A 15,110-nucleotide genomic window follows, 5' to 3' on the forward strand; every position below is an offset into this window, starting at 1 on the left:
AGTGATTGATTACTCTGAGACTCTATGAGTGATGAGAGTTCATCAGAACAACAGCTTGGGGGAAGAAACTGTCCCCGTGTCTGGAGGTTTTGGCGTACAGAGCTCTGTAGCGCCATCCAGAGGGGAGGAGTTCAAACAGACTGTGTCCTGGGTGTGAGGGGTCGGCAGAGATGCTACCTGCCCGTTTCCTGGTCCTGGACCAGTACAGGTCCTGGATAGATGGGAGGTTAGTCCCGATTATCCTCTCCGCAGACCTAATTGTCCGTTGCAGTCTGTGCCTGTCTAGTTTGGTGGCCGATCCGAACCAGACAGTGATGGAAGTGCAGAGAACAGACTGATGGCAGAGTAGAAGGTGGTCAGGAGCTGCTGTGGCAGGTTAAACTTCCTGAGCTAAAGATAAAAATAAAAGGTAAAAATAAAAAGTGCGGTGCCATAAAAAAGAATTATATGGATAGAAAAAGTGTTGTGCAATATTGCACAAAGTCCACTCTCCTGGTTATTAGTCAAGGGGCAACTTTAGAAAAGAGCCTCTATTAAGACTTTTGCTCACATGTCTGGGTAAAGTTTGACAACCTATTTTTTTTGTTAGAACAAATCTATAGAAGGAATTTTAGGGGTGTTGTCATCTTGAATTTTTTAGCTGGTGACCACTAGAGGCGCTAGAATATTCAAGTTCTCAATTCAGGTATATGATCAGTTTTGGTCAACCTGTACAATTTGTATGCATAATTGTCAAGATTATACGACGGAGTATTAGGGCAAAACAAAGAAAAAAAAAGGAAATTACAAAAATAAAGTCATAATATGAGAATAAAGTCGTAAAATTACGAGAATAAAGTAATATTACGAGAATAAAGTCGTAATATTAAATATATTATAAATATAACGTCACACGATGCTCAATATTCAACATCTTAACACACTCTTCCTGTTAGAGTTCTCATAAATTAACACTTTATTCTTGTAATATTACGACTTTATTCTCATAAATTATGACTTTATTCTCATAAATTACGACTTTATTCTCATAATGTTACGACTTTATTCTCGTAATATTACGACTTTATTCTATTACGACTTTATTCTCGCAACATTATGACTTTATTCTCGTAATTTCCAATTTTTTTTAGTCTTAGTTTGGCCCTAATACTCCGTCGTAAGATTAAAACATTGTATATCTAAGGAAATAGATAAAACAATACTAAAAAAGCCTTTATGAATCATATTGTAATATTTTAGCCAATATTGGATACAAAATATCACTTCTTTATAGACGTTTTTGACACAGGATTTCATAGAAAATGTGTTTCACTGTAAAAAAAAAAAAAAAAAGATGGTTATTATGTGTGTGTTAAAAACGCCTATAAAAAAGTCAAATTTTTTTTAACCAATATTGGACAAAATATAGCAATACAATTAAAAAAAATGTTTTTCAATTGATTTTTTATCCATTTCCCTAAATATAAAATCTTGAACAGTGAAGATTTTGCATATAAACTGTACATTTTGACCATTATTGTGACCATATGCATGAATTGAGTATTTGAATGTTACAGCGCCTCCAGTGGTCATCTGACAACACCCCTATTATTCCTCCTAGGGGTTCCTTCTAACAAAAAAATAAGGTTGTCAAACTTTACCCAGAAGCGTGAGCATAGTTATCAATCTTAGGGTTTGCCCCCTGACTTTATTGCCCACTGACTGACCCCCACAGTCCCTCTGTTCTTCTTGGCCCTCCTTCCCCCCCAGTGAGCTGAACAGTTTGATGGCACAGGGGACGAAGGAGTTCCTCAGTCTGTTGGTCCTGCATAATATATACCGGCACTTTATTGTAACTCATTATGGATCAAAATATTTTCGTGCTTGCATGTTTTAATGCCAGATTGGGTCTTCCATTGTGTCTGTACGTTATCATTTATATACATATGATGCACTGCCTTTGAAGAAGAAAAAAATTCCTACTGAATTCTAATTTGAGACTTAAATTTATCACATAACACGAGTCAATATCGCATTTTTATCTCTCGATGTGAAACATATTTGGTTGAATTTCAGAGAGGAACAAATCTGCTATGTGCAGTAAATGACCTGCTCCACTGGGTTACTTGTGTCGAGTTTGCACCATCTAGTGGTCTTCTTGGGAAAAACCTTAATCTAATAATCTCATAATAACTGATTACACCTTTTTTTCTTATTGAACGACCTTCTGGCAATGCTGTATTTGTTCATTTTTATGGAAACAGTAAATCTAATTTATAACATACATCAGCATTATGACCTCTTGTTGAGAATAAATCTGAGCTAAATAATTTAAATGCATATCCTCTTGAGCCACAATGCCTTTCATAGGAAAATGCTACTGAAATTATAAATCAAAAACAAATACATCAATCAGAGGACTTTATTTCAAATTGTGTTAGTTTTAAAAGAAGTCTGAAAACTGTCAAAAAGGAATGCATCTTTGGAAGAAAAAAAACAGCAAAAAAAAAAGCCGACACATTCTGACACTCCAACACTTTAGTCATGTTGAAGCAAAACTATGCACAAATCAACGCATCAAATATGCACATACACATATACACGCTACTTATAAAGTATAATACAGACACTATTACCCATGATACAGGAATTCTTTGCAAATAATACATTGAAAATATTTAAACATGTACATAAACATTTATACATAACAACTTAAATTACCACATATGTCACAGGCTGTATAAAGTAGAGAGAGATTAAAGCCAGACAGTTCACCTACGCCTTTTTGGAATAACAACATTTCCACTGGTTGCACAAGGGATTAGGATCTTTCGTTGTTCCATACGAAGGTATTTTTCGATAAGTACCTCCACTGGCACCTTGTCATTCACGTAACCCTGCCTAAAGAACAAAGAAACACACAGGTTAAAAGTAACTAAAGCATTAACGTCAGATACCTTTGGTGTAAGATGTTTCAAGATGTGTTCTCAGTTATGAGAGCTGCATATTAAAGCTGGACCTCAAACTTCATCTGAAGCTGCGTAATATACACATCCTTAATGGCAGAACAGCTATAAACATTTCCTATATAACTGCTGCATTTGTGGATTTAAAAACTTTATCATGCCCTCGTTGTCACACTGCTGTTTACCTAAGATTTCAACTTATTTACTCCTGCTTTCAGAGTTTAGCTACAGCAAGCAACTTTAGTCAGCTAGAAAACTCAAAATAATTTACCTCCTTCTTTGAAAGTCATCTTTTCGATATACATTTAAATTCATTTTTGTTAAAGATATCACATAAAAAAAATAAAAAAAATCTGATCAAAAAGTTATAAATGCTTTAAACTGTGATAAAGTATAAATACCTTTTCAACAGAAGAACAACATCTTCAACCTCAATGGTTTTTCTCTTGGCGTGGGCAGCATACGTCTCCAAATCCTCAGTCAGCCGACCAAAGAACTTATCCATTCTGTGACAGTATCGACATGCAATCATTGTGTCAGTCGTGGCAGCATTTATCAAATTAATATGAACATATATATTTAAAGCTAAACAGCACAGGAAAACATTGGTTTTTAGTAATACGTCAGACACCCCTTTAATTTGTCACAATATCACTCAAAACTATAAAGTCAGATACTCACGTCTCATTTAAGACGGGGTAAACATCTGCAGAGACCTTCATTTTGGCAAAGTGTCTGAAGTGACTCATAAGGTAGGTCTTAGGTAGGACTTGCTCCCCTTTGGTCGGCCCCGCCTTCCTCTGTCTCACCTTCTTGGGTTTCACTGCAGGTAACTCTTCAGTCGCACCACTGCAGTTGGGACAGATTAAGACAGTAAGTGAGAAGAAACAGCAACTGAAAACACTGAAGCCTGACAAATTTGGCTCAATTTGTTGAGTGAAAAATAACAGTGATCTTAACCATTTGCTGATTCACAATTATCATACTATAATGATCAATAAATTGAAATTAAACAAACGATGAGACCATGAATGAGACTGGAAAAAATATCCTTTAAGGGTGTTGACGTTGCACATGCTGTCCACCAGAGGGCAGCACATGTTTGAGACGTGACAAAATTCACACAAAACAGAACTTAAATGCATTTTGTTGTTCAGGGAATTAATAAAAATGAAACAATTTTATTATAAACTGCATTGTCATGTCCTCAAGAATAATAAATTGCACACATAACAAATGTTTGGGAATTCTGTTTATGTTCTGTGTTTCTGGAAGAAAATATACATAAACCACTATATACAGGGTTTATACAGCAATCCTTATGTTAAATTTAATACCAATTTAATACCTTTTTCACTACCTTCAGATTTTTTTTAAAAAACGGTCACAACATTAAGTGTTAATCACGGACCTTTTAACATTAATACAGATTTTGACCTATAGAACACTATACAGAACAGATTTATAGACTCATTGATGTTGACCAGATGTTTAACATTTATTTCACTTTGTGAATGACAATAAAATAGACTGCTTTAATGTAAAAGGTAAAAAATAATACCAATTTAAAAAAAATAATACCTCTGACATTGAATTTAACACTTTTAATGGCCTTAAATTTGGCAATTTTCATTTATCACTTTTTAATACTTTTTAAAACCCCGCGGAAACCCTGATATAAACCATATATTTTTTTTCTACATCACTGAATATTGATTCTGATCTTAAAAATGTTATATCAGTATAATTAAGTGTTTCAACTTACCTGGCTTGAATATTTTTAATAACAGAAGGTGAGGCCAGATGATCATGCAGAAAAAAGTTCCTTTTCTCTCTCACAAATGCTGGTGTCTTGGAGGGTAAATCTGAATATTTAAAGAAAAAAAAAAAGAAAAAAATCTAAATGTGTGTTTTGTTTTTTTCTTGTTCTAATTTCTTTAAAATACTAGGATACTAACCTTCACTTTCTTCACCGTCATCTTCGTCTTCCCACTCTTCTGGTTCCTCATCCTGAGCAGGAGCTTCTTCAGGTGGAGGCTCACCCAGATGTCCACTGAGATGAGATGAAAGATGAAAGGAAGTCTCTTTTCCAGCCTCAGGGTTGTGCTCTACATAGGAACGGCCATTATTATTAGGGCAGCTGTTGAAATCACAAACCTAAACATCACCATGAATATGCATATTAAAAGAGTGGATTCCAGATCTTTATTTGTCATATAACATGCTCCCATTGAAGATTTTCTTTGCAATGGCCCAAATATTAAATTAAATAATTGTTTCTGACCCAAAAAGTTTAATATCCAGAGTGTCATTCTTTCAGATGAGGGTTTTAATGTTTTCTGTCACTGTAAATAAATTATTTTTGGTTTGTTTATTGGACCAAGTAGGTAATATTAAGGGTTAGGGCTGTTCGATTAATCGATTTTAAATCGTAATCGCGATTATGTAATTAGAACGATGTTAAAACGTGAAAATCGTAAAATCGATTTTTCACTTTTTTTTTTTTTTTTTTTTACCTTGTCTGCACACATATTAATGATTGATACCATATTAATGATTGATGGAAATACCTCTCAATACCTGCGACAAGTGCCCCATCGGAGAGGCTCTTTAGTGTAGGAGGGGGCGTTGTAACATGCCACCGGGCATCCCTCAAGCCAGATGCCGTAGACCGGCTCGTGTTCCTTGCAAAAAACTTGCAAATGTGAAAAGCAAATGTAATGACTGACATTACACACCTCTACCTCCTTCATGGGTTGCATTATTATTTAGCATGCAAAGATCCAGTTTAGTTTAATTTGAAAATGTCTTGTATGTTTGCAAGTGCTGATTTGCTGATTATTTTTTTCAGAGATAAAACTTTATATTTTATTATATTTTTTAAAACTTTTCAACTTATTTTACAGAGTTTTGCACTTTATTCATTCATTTTTGGTTTAATAAGAGCAAAGTTTGCACTTAAAGCCCAATGGAGCAAATGTTCAATAAAAAAACAGCATATTTGAAATAATTTCTTTGCCTTTTGTCAATTCACAAAATAATCGTAATCGTAATCGAAAATCGGATTTTGAGAGAAAAAAAATCGAGATTTTATTTTTGGGCAAAATCGAACAGCCCTATTAGGGTACAAGAGAGCCAAAAACTAACTATCAGGATCTTTCGTTGTTCCACATACACACACATTAAAAACACACACACACATAAAAATAAAATAAATTGTACCTGCTGCGTTGGGCTTAACCAAATCTTCCCCCATTTCTGTGACAGGCATAATGAGAGCACCCATGGAGCGATGAGCCCTCTGACTGATCCGCTTCAAGTCACGTTCCAGCTGTTCTGATACCGGCCTTTTGTTCTTTCCATCCCCTTTCCAATTGGGGTCATCTTCAGTCTGAGACTCAGTCACATCCTCATTTTCTTCCGTCTGGGATTTTGCTCTACCATCTTGCTCTTCATCTTTGTCTGGTGGAGAGCCCAGCACGGACTCTTCCTCGGTTTGAGAACCTGCTTCAACGTCTTCCCACTGGGGTTCTGCTGCACCCACTTCTGATTGAGATCCAGCTGGCTCTTCCTCCTCTTCTGTCAGAAATTCAGCCGCACCGTCCACCTCCTGCTCAGTCTGAGATCCAGCTACACCTTCCACCTCATCCTCATCCTCCTCCTCCTCTGTCTGAGATTCAGCTACACCTTCCACCTCATCCTCCTCCATCTGAGATTCAGCTGCACCTTCTTCCTCTTCCTCCTCCTCCTCCTCCTGAGAGTCAGCCGCACCTTCCACCACCTCCTCCTCCATCTGAGATTCAGCTGCACCTTCTTCCTCTTCCTCCTCCTCCTCCTCCTGAGAGTCAGCTGCACCTTCCTCCTCCTCCTCCTCCATCTGAGATTCAGCTGCACCTTCTTCCTCTTCCTCCTCCTCCTCCTCCTGAGAGTCAGCTGCACCTTCCACCACCTCCTCCTCCATCTGAGATTCAGCTGCACCTTCTTCCTCTTCCTCCTCCTCCTCCTCCTGAGAGTCAGCTGCACCTTCCTCCTCCTCCTCCTCTGTCTGAGATTCAGCTACACCTTCCACCTCATCCTCATCCTCCTCTTTCTGAGATCCAGCTACACCTTCCTCCACCACCTCCTCCTCCTCCTCCTCCTGAGATCCAGCTACACCTTCCACCTCATCCTCATCCTCCTCATCCTCCTCCTCCTCTTTCTGAGATCCAGCTACACCTTCCTCCTCCTCATCAACTTTGTCTTCTCGGTGGAAATCAGCTGCACCGTCGTCCTCAGTTTCAACTTCCCTTTCCTCAGACTCAACTCTGTTGTATATGTTACTGAGGGGAGCCTGGGCAGCATTTTCTTCATCCTCAGATATTGACAAGAATGCAGAAGCTTCTTTTTGACCGAGAGCATCCAGATTTTGGGGTTCAGCTTCATCTGCATCTTCCTGCAACTGAGCCCCAGAAAGACTTTCATTGTTTTGAGCTTCAGTAACAACCCCTCCTTTCTTTAGAAATCCAGACATGAACTGCTCTGTCTCCAGCATACTCTGCCCCACGTCCCCCATGTCCATCATTCGGATCTCCTTCTGATGTTGCGACACCATGAATGTGGACTTGTCTTGAGCGGCACAAATGGACAAGTTAGAGGTCATTGCATGAGGCTGGTCGTAGAGAGCTGTGTTGCAGTTCACAATATCACCCGTGATATCAGACTCGCCAAGTTTAGTCAGACCCAATGTGAATCCCTCACTGTGGGTCGTCTCACTGAGATCTCGCTCAACCAGTGCAACGCTGCTCACCCCTGGGTGATAAGGAGGTAAACATAAAGGGAAAAAGATCATTAGGACTGACATTTAACAATCACCACATCTTTCAAGATTTTATACTTAAACAGGCAAACAGGAAAAGTTAAAGATTAAACTCTGTGTTTCTATTTACTATTTTAAATTATCACATGAAAATAAGAACTAGGGCTGGGCGATATATCGAGATTTTAATATATATCGATATATTTTCAAACACGATATGTTACGAGACAATATCGTTTATATCGATTTGAAATTTTTTTTTTTTTTTAATGATTTTGATATAGCTTATTTTGTGACAAATTGACTTGAATGTTTTATTTGAGATTTGCACAAATGTTTTGTTATTTGCACAACTGTCAACCTCAGTGGAAAAGTCTGCCTGTTACTGTCTACATTGTATTAATTGCACAGTGTATTTTAATTTAATTGTTATGCAGGAAAGGGATATTTGTTTTATTTTATTCAAGAAGCATTTTTATTTTATATATATGCAGGCAGTTTATTTTTATTTCATTTGTTTTATACATTTTGATATTGTGCAGACCTCTGTTAATAAAGGAACCTGTGTGACATTTGGCACGAGGCTTTGTATTAAAACTGACTGTTTTTTTAAGGGTTTGCCTCAGAAAAAATGAAGCTAACAGAGATGCTATGCTATAATGCTTTGGGGGAAACCCCAATTAAGGCACAGAAAAAATATCGAGATATATCGCCATTTAGCTAGAAAATATCGAGATATGACTTTTGGTCCATATCGCCCAGCCCTAATAAGAACATAAGCATGCTCGGACGTAAAAGTGTGTGACGGCAAAGATGATCACCTCCCATCTCCCGCCTGTTCACAGCTGCCCCAAATTCTTCTTGTGTGATTTTACGACGATTAGAAACTCTTCTTTGCAGACCTTTTTTCTCAGTTCGAACATCAGCACAGGGTGTCTTCAGACTCAAGGAAGTAGAACTAAAAAATAGATTGGACATACATCTACTAAGTTTGCATTCATTTGCTCATAACTTCTTCACATCAAATAAGAGCGTTGTTTTAGTGTTTGATCAGATGATTAGCTATATATTAAAAAAAAAGCCAAATAAATAAAAAACAATACCATGGGTTATTATTTAGTTTACCTTGACAAAGAAAGTGATGAATGGTCCCCTACTGAACTCTCAATTTCCACTTCAGCATCTGCAAGCACAAGTACACTTCACATAAAGCTCCTACACAAATGTAAACTTGAATTAAAAGGAGCTAATCTTTAGTTTCAGCCTTACCATCTCCAACTTTCAGACGTTTTTCAAAAGCTGTAACGTTGAGGCTTCGATGTGGTCTCTTTCTGGTTAGCACCTTTGCGGTGCTTGGAACACTGCCAAAAGTTACATCAGGCAGATCCAGCCCTGACAGCTCAATACTGGAAGTCAAACAAATATATACTTGTTTGGACAGTGTACGCCACTGTTTGGTTTACAACCAACCAACATAAAGAAGTTGATTAAATATACATACATTAGGGCTGTTCGATTTTGCCCAAAAATAAAATCTCGATTTTTTTTCTCTCAAAATCCGATTTTCGATTACGATTATTTTGTGAATTGACAAAAGGCAAAGAAATGATTTCAAATATGCTGTTTTTTTATTGAACATTTGCCCCATTGGGCTTTAAGTGCAAACTTTGCTCTTATTAAACCAAAAATGAATGAATAAAGTGCAAAATTCTGTAAAATAAGTTGAAAAAAAGTTTTAAAAAATATAATAAAATATAAAGTTTTATCTCTGAAAAAAAAAAAAAACAGCAAATCAGCACTTGTAAACATACAGTAAGTTATATTTCCAATTAAATAAAACAAGACATTTTCTAATTAAACTAAACTGGGTCTTTGCATGCTAAATAATAATGCAACCCATGAAGGAGGTAGAGGTGTGTAATGTCAGTCATTACATTTGCTATTCACATTTGCAAGTTTTTTGCAAGGAACACGAGCCGGTCTACCGCATCTGGCTTGAGGGATGCCCGGTGGCATGTTCCAACACCCCCTCCTACACTAAAGAGCCTCTCCGATGGGGCACTTGTCGCAGGTATTGAGAGGTATTTCCATCAATCATTAATATGGTATCAAACATTAATATGTGTGCAGACAAGGTAAAAAAAAAAAAAAAAAAAAAAAAAAAAGAAGTGAAAAATCGATTTTACGATTTTCACGTTTTAACATCGTTCTAATTACATAATCGCGATTACGATTTAAAATCGATTAATCGAACAGCCCTAACATACATACATACATACACACACACACATTAAAAACAAGGCTTTCTCACAACAAACAGTAATGCAGTTACACAAATTGCTGACCTAGGACGACTACGAGTAACTGTGTTGTCAGATAAAGGCAGCTCATGCTCTTCAGACGCCCCCTTTTCATGAACTACAGGAGACTTCCTAGGCTCTGAAAAGAAAATTAAATATATGTTTAGAGGGGAAAAGTCACATCTGCCATTAAAAAAAAAAAAAAAGGTGCAGGTAGATAACTGCACATGCCTGTCTGCAGGATGTTCTTGAGAAGATGCCTGGGAGTTTCTCCATCATTAAAAAGCATTGAGGGTGCAGCACTCTTTCTGAGCAGGGCTGAGGAAGTCCTCCCTTGAGGCAGTGATTTTCTCGTTATACTCTAGAGGGGGGAATAAGAAGATAGCTGATCAGGTTTGGGAAGAATCCGCTCAGGACAAGGATAACACAAGGGAAACACTCATCACCTCCCGGATGTTGTGCCTCAGGCTGCGCCTCAAGATGTTCTGGGGGGATTGGACCTCATCTCTCTTCTTCTGCCGGGAACTGCGCCGGATCCCGCTGGTAGACGGATCCTTTGAAGCACTAAGCACAAATTTTATTTTTTTTTATTCATATGCACAATGATAAAACAGTAATTCTAACAGTATGAAATGGTGTTACACACCGTAACAGTAATTATATTAACAATACAAGGACAAATAATTGTGCTGGAGAGGAAAAGAATAAATCTTATAAAAAAATCCTCCCCTCAATACAAAATCACAAAAACAAATCAATCAATAGAAAAAGAAAAGAAAGGAAAAAAGAAAAGGTAAAAGAAACAAAGAAAAACACAATAAACACACAAACAAAAATATCCATAAAATGGCAATTTCATTTCAATTAGAATAGCCTAATAATTTTGCCTAGATAAGAGATACCCCATCAAGCTGGTCCTAAACATTTTTAAGGATGATGCAAACTTAAGAGACCTATATAAAGAGTTCCAGAGTTGAGGGCCATGAGATTTGATAAAGGATTTGTGACTAATGATGCAGGCGTAATCATCACATGACTAGGTAATATATTAGTTTCACCTTTTAAGTTGAATTATTGAAATAAATTTACTTTTACACCAAATTCTAATTGAATTATTGAAATAAATTTACTTTTACAACAAATTCTAGTTGAATTATTGAAATAAATTAACTTTTACACCATATTCTAGTTGAATTATTGAAATAAGTTAACTTTTACACCATATTCTAGTTGAATTATTGTCTACACCTTGGCTGATGTGGACATACATAGCATAGGCAGCTATTTCAGCTGCTATATGGTTGGCTGTCTGTACAGTCATGCAAGTTCAATGCTATTAAAGAACACGTTTTTTCATATAAAATATACACATTTTTATGCAGTTTAGAAGTTTTGGGGCTTTTTTTTTGGCTTCTGCGCTGCTGAAATCGGGGCGTCCTTTATTTCTATTTCTGAAAGGTGGCAACCCTAGTCTGTGTAGACGGTAGTAAAACAGACTATCTCAGTATGGTTATCTTGTCATATCTACTACTGTAAAAGAGTTAAAGTACCTCCGCCTGACAGGAGTCCGGGGCGTCTCGGTGGTGAGAATATGTTTTAATAAAACCCGAGCAGACAAATCCTCAGACACGTCCATCACGTCAGCTGGGTGGCTAAAAACAGCAGTTTACTGTCAGAGCTGCGGGTGGAAACAGCCCCGTTATCCCCAAAAAGCCTTGGTGATAAGATGAGGTCGAACTTAAAACTGCGTTTTCTTTTAATATCTTGAATCTAAGTAAACATAAATAAGGACCGGAGTCAAACTGGATTAACGTTTACTCCCCTCCCACTGTCTGTCCCGCGTTATTTTTAAGTGAAACCTCTTCTTCTTCTGTTGTATTCTTCTTCTTCTTCTTCTTCTTCTTCTTCTTCTTTAGATTTCCTGCAAACTAGGCACGGTTTAGTGCATTGCTGCCTCGCACTGGTTTCTTTGTGTCATTACAGCTCTGAGCCACACTGGTCTATATTCTACAACAGGGGTCTTCAACTAGATTAGGCCGGGGGCCACCAGAGGTGGAAAAAGTACTGAAAAATTGTAATTGAGTAAAAGTATCTTTACTTTGCTTAAATCCTACTCAAAGTAAAAGTAAAAGTACTCATCTAAAAATGTACTCGAGTAAAAGTACAAAAGTACTTCATTTAAAATGTAATTTGAGTAAAAGTTACTTTCAGTTATTTAATGCAAAAAAAGATGAGTCACGAATCAAATCCAGCACAATTTGTTTTAATCAACTTTGAGGCGTATTAAAGTAAAACATCCACACTTGTAAAAGCTCAGCTGAGCTCAGTAACATGATCCTCTTACTTCCCCAGAACAGGACAAAAAGGACAGTCACAACCTGTACTGTAAAGTGCAAACTATTTTCAGTCATATTGTCCAACCGACAACACTAAAACCAGAATCAAAGTATTCAAACACAAAATAGTGCCCAATGCCCGCAGGATCCTGCTATTCCCAATAAACCAAAATAAAATGCCCACAAGATTTTCACCATAAATTTTGTACTCGGTAACGTGAGGGGGTTCAAATGTAGCGAAGTAAAATACTTGGGTCAAAATGTACTCGAGTAAAAGTAAAAATTACATATTTCAAAAACTACAAATTACTCATAAAAAGTACTCAATTACAATAACGTGAGTAAATGTAATTAGTTACTTTCCACCCCTGGGGGCCACATCTGCAAAGAGACTGTATGGAGGAGGCCACACTGAAAATGTGGGGGTTTTCAAAATGTATTTTGCACTCAAAGATGAAGATTTATGTATATATAATACATTTGTGCTCAGGAATGAGCAGGAGAATATATCTGTCTAGTTTACATAATGATTATGTATTAATTGTCTCCAGATTTAGTCATTGTGAATGTTAAATATAATATTCAGATAAATAAATATTATTTTAAATGCAAGTTCATTTTGAAACCATGCATTTTGCAAACTTAATGAAGTTGATATTGACCTACTTTTAATAAAACACCCAATAATGACAAAGCACCACTTTCCACCAAGATTTCCTTATTTGAATATTATATTAAGCATTTCAGTCCATAGTAGCCAGTTTGATGTTATAAATAAGCAACTAAAATATTAACCATAAGCTCCTTTATTTATGACACATCTGTGCATTATATCAGCAAAACAAAACAATCACATGAAATTATAGGAGGTTTAGAAGTTCATCTGAAATGCAAAGTCCTCATTTAGAGATTCAAATGAAAAACATTTCAGGCCAATCCTAGAAGCCTAATAACGTAAACAAGTCCTCTATAAACAGAGGTTAATAACAAATAATGTGACAAATATTATCACTGTGCAACACTGGCAAAAGATCTGAAGTAGTAGAAAACATCTCCAACAAAATGCAATATGTAAACCATGTTAGTTTCGCTTGCCGGCCGGAAGTGACGCCAGTCGATCGGGACGACACTACTTTCCCCCCCTTTTTTAAAATATGACCAGGGGCCACATAAAAGCTCCTGGCGGGCCGCAAGTGGCCCACGGGCCGCCAGTTGAATATCCCTGTTCTACCTGTGCTCACCTGTAGATCTTCTGTTTTATTGGCGGATCGCAAACAACTTTAAGGTGCATACCGCCACCTACTGTACAAGAGTGTGTAACATGATTTCATTTAGCCTGTTTTTTAAATTCTATTTATCAGCCAAGTGTCTTTTTTTTCAACAATATATTTATTGGCTTTTTTCATTAAATATACAGAACAGACATCTATAAAAACCCTTCCTCCCATCCCCAATAACACAACATTCTCAGTCAAAATGTTAAATACAGTTATGTACACACACACACAAGCCTGCATATACATACATGCATACACATATGCACATATACTCATATATACATATACATGGGGAAATTAAATTGAAGAAATAAATAATAACGGAAGAAATAAATGAGTAAATACAAATATAAAAAAATTTAAAAGTAAATAAAAAAAATTACAAAAATTTAAAGTAAAAATAAAATATATTTAAATTAAATACATCGTAATTATCAGTCATCATTCTGTTTATCTCTTACAACCAAGTTATTATTTGCACCTGAGTTACCATAGCTGGAGTACACTTTCACAAGTAAAACCAGACTGAAAATAAAAGTACAATTACAATTATCCACTCACAAGCATCTTACATCCTCACGTCACTCATAAATTGTAAGAAAGGCGTCCACATCTCATAAAAACTCTTGACTTTACCTCTTACTATGTAAGTCAGTTTTTCCAATGCCAAACTGCTAGACATCTCCTTAATCCATTGATTAGAATTAGGTCCCACAATATCCTTCCATTTCAGCCTAGTGTCTTTTAAGAAATTAATTAGTGCCTTTCTGGTGATTTCAACCCCCTCTCCCTCTGTTCCGAGCAGGGGCGTCAATTGGTTATGGCAAGGTTTGGCTTCAAGGGAAAATGTAAATGTTTGTTTTTTTAATACATTTATGGAATTACTCTTTGTCTATTTGTATTGATTATTCTATTACTTAATACATATAGAATAACTACAAATGCAAATCAGAACAACATGATCGATTTCACTAGTTATTATACACTGCAAAAACTTAAAATTTTAACAAGAATATTTGTCTTTTTTCTAGTTAAAATGTCTAAGTGGAAAAATCTGCCAGTGGAACAAGATTTTTTTGCTTGTAATGAGAAGATAAATCTTGTCCCACTGGCAGATTTTTCTACTTATTTCAAGTGAAAATTTACTTGAAATAGGTGAAAATGGTCAAATAACAAGTTATCTTTCTGGTGATGACTCTTGTTTTAAGTGTAATGAGATTTTTTGACTAAAAATTAGACATTTTAACTAGAAATAAGACAAATATTCCTGGTAAGATTTTGAGTTTTTGCAGTGAGCGAGACTGCATTTGAAAAAGTTCCAATTTTCTTGACTACACAGATAAGCTACATAGCAGACTTCTGTGATGAGTATTTGCTGGACGTGTTGATTGATACTCTACTTAAGTTCTGTGACTCGTAACCTTGCCATACCTTAGCTTCCACTGAATTGACGCCAC

General features: G+C 36.4%; 1 protein-coding gene across 1 annotated transcript; it reads right to left on the reverse strand.

Moving 5' to 3' along the window:
- Positions 1 to 2,420: 2,420 nt before the first annotated feature.
- On the reverse strand, positions 2,421 to 11,897 carry cenpt (centromere protein T). Its single transcript, XM_061709217.1, has 13 exons — positions 11,591 to 11,897; positions 10,487 to 10,604; positions 10,272 to 10,401; positions 10,086 to 10,179; positions 9,010 to 9,146; positions 8,866 to 8,923; positions 8,562 to 8,698; positions 6,168 to 7,733; positions 4,904 to 5,053; positions 4,711 to 4,810; positions 3,627 to 3,794; positions 3,347 to 3,451; positions 2,421 to 2,880 (listed from the first exon to the last, which is right to left on the reverse strand). The coding sequence occupies exons 1-13, from the start codon at positions 11,674 to 11,676 to the stop codon at positions 2,751 to 2,753; spliced, it is 2,979 nt and encodes a 992-aa protein (XP_061565201.1). The 5' UTR covers positions 11,677 to 11,897; the 3' UTR covers positions 2,421 to 2,750.
- Positions 11,898 to 15,110: the final 3,213 nt, after the last annotated feature.

The sequence above is a fragment of the Cololabis saira genome, chromosome 19 (assembly GCF_033807715.1).
Source record: "Cololabis saira isolate AMF1-May2022 chromosome 19, fColSai1.1, whole genome shotgun sequence".
Taxonomy (NCBI): Eukaryota; Metazoa; Chordata; class Actinopteri; order Beloniformes; family Belonidae; genus Cololabis; species Cololabis saira.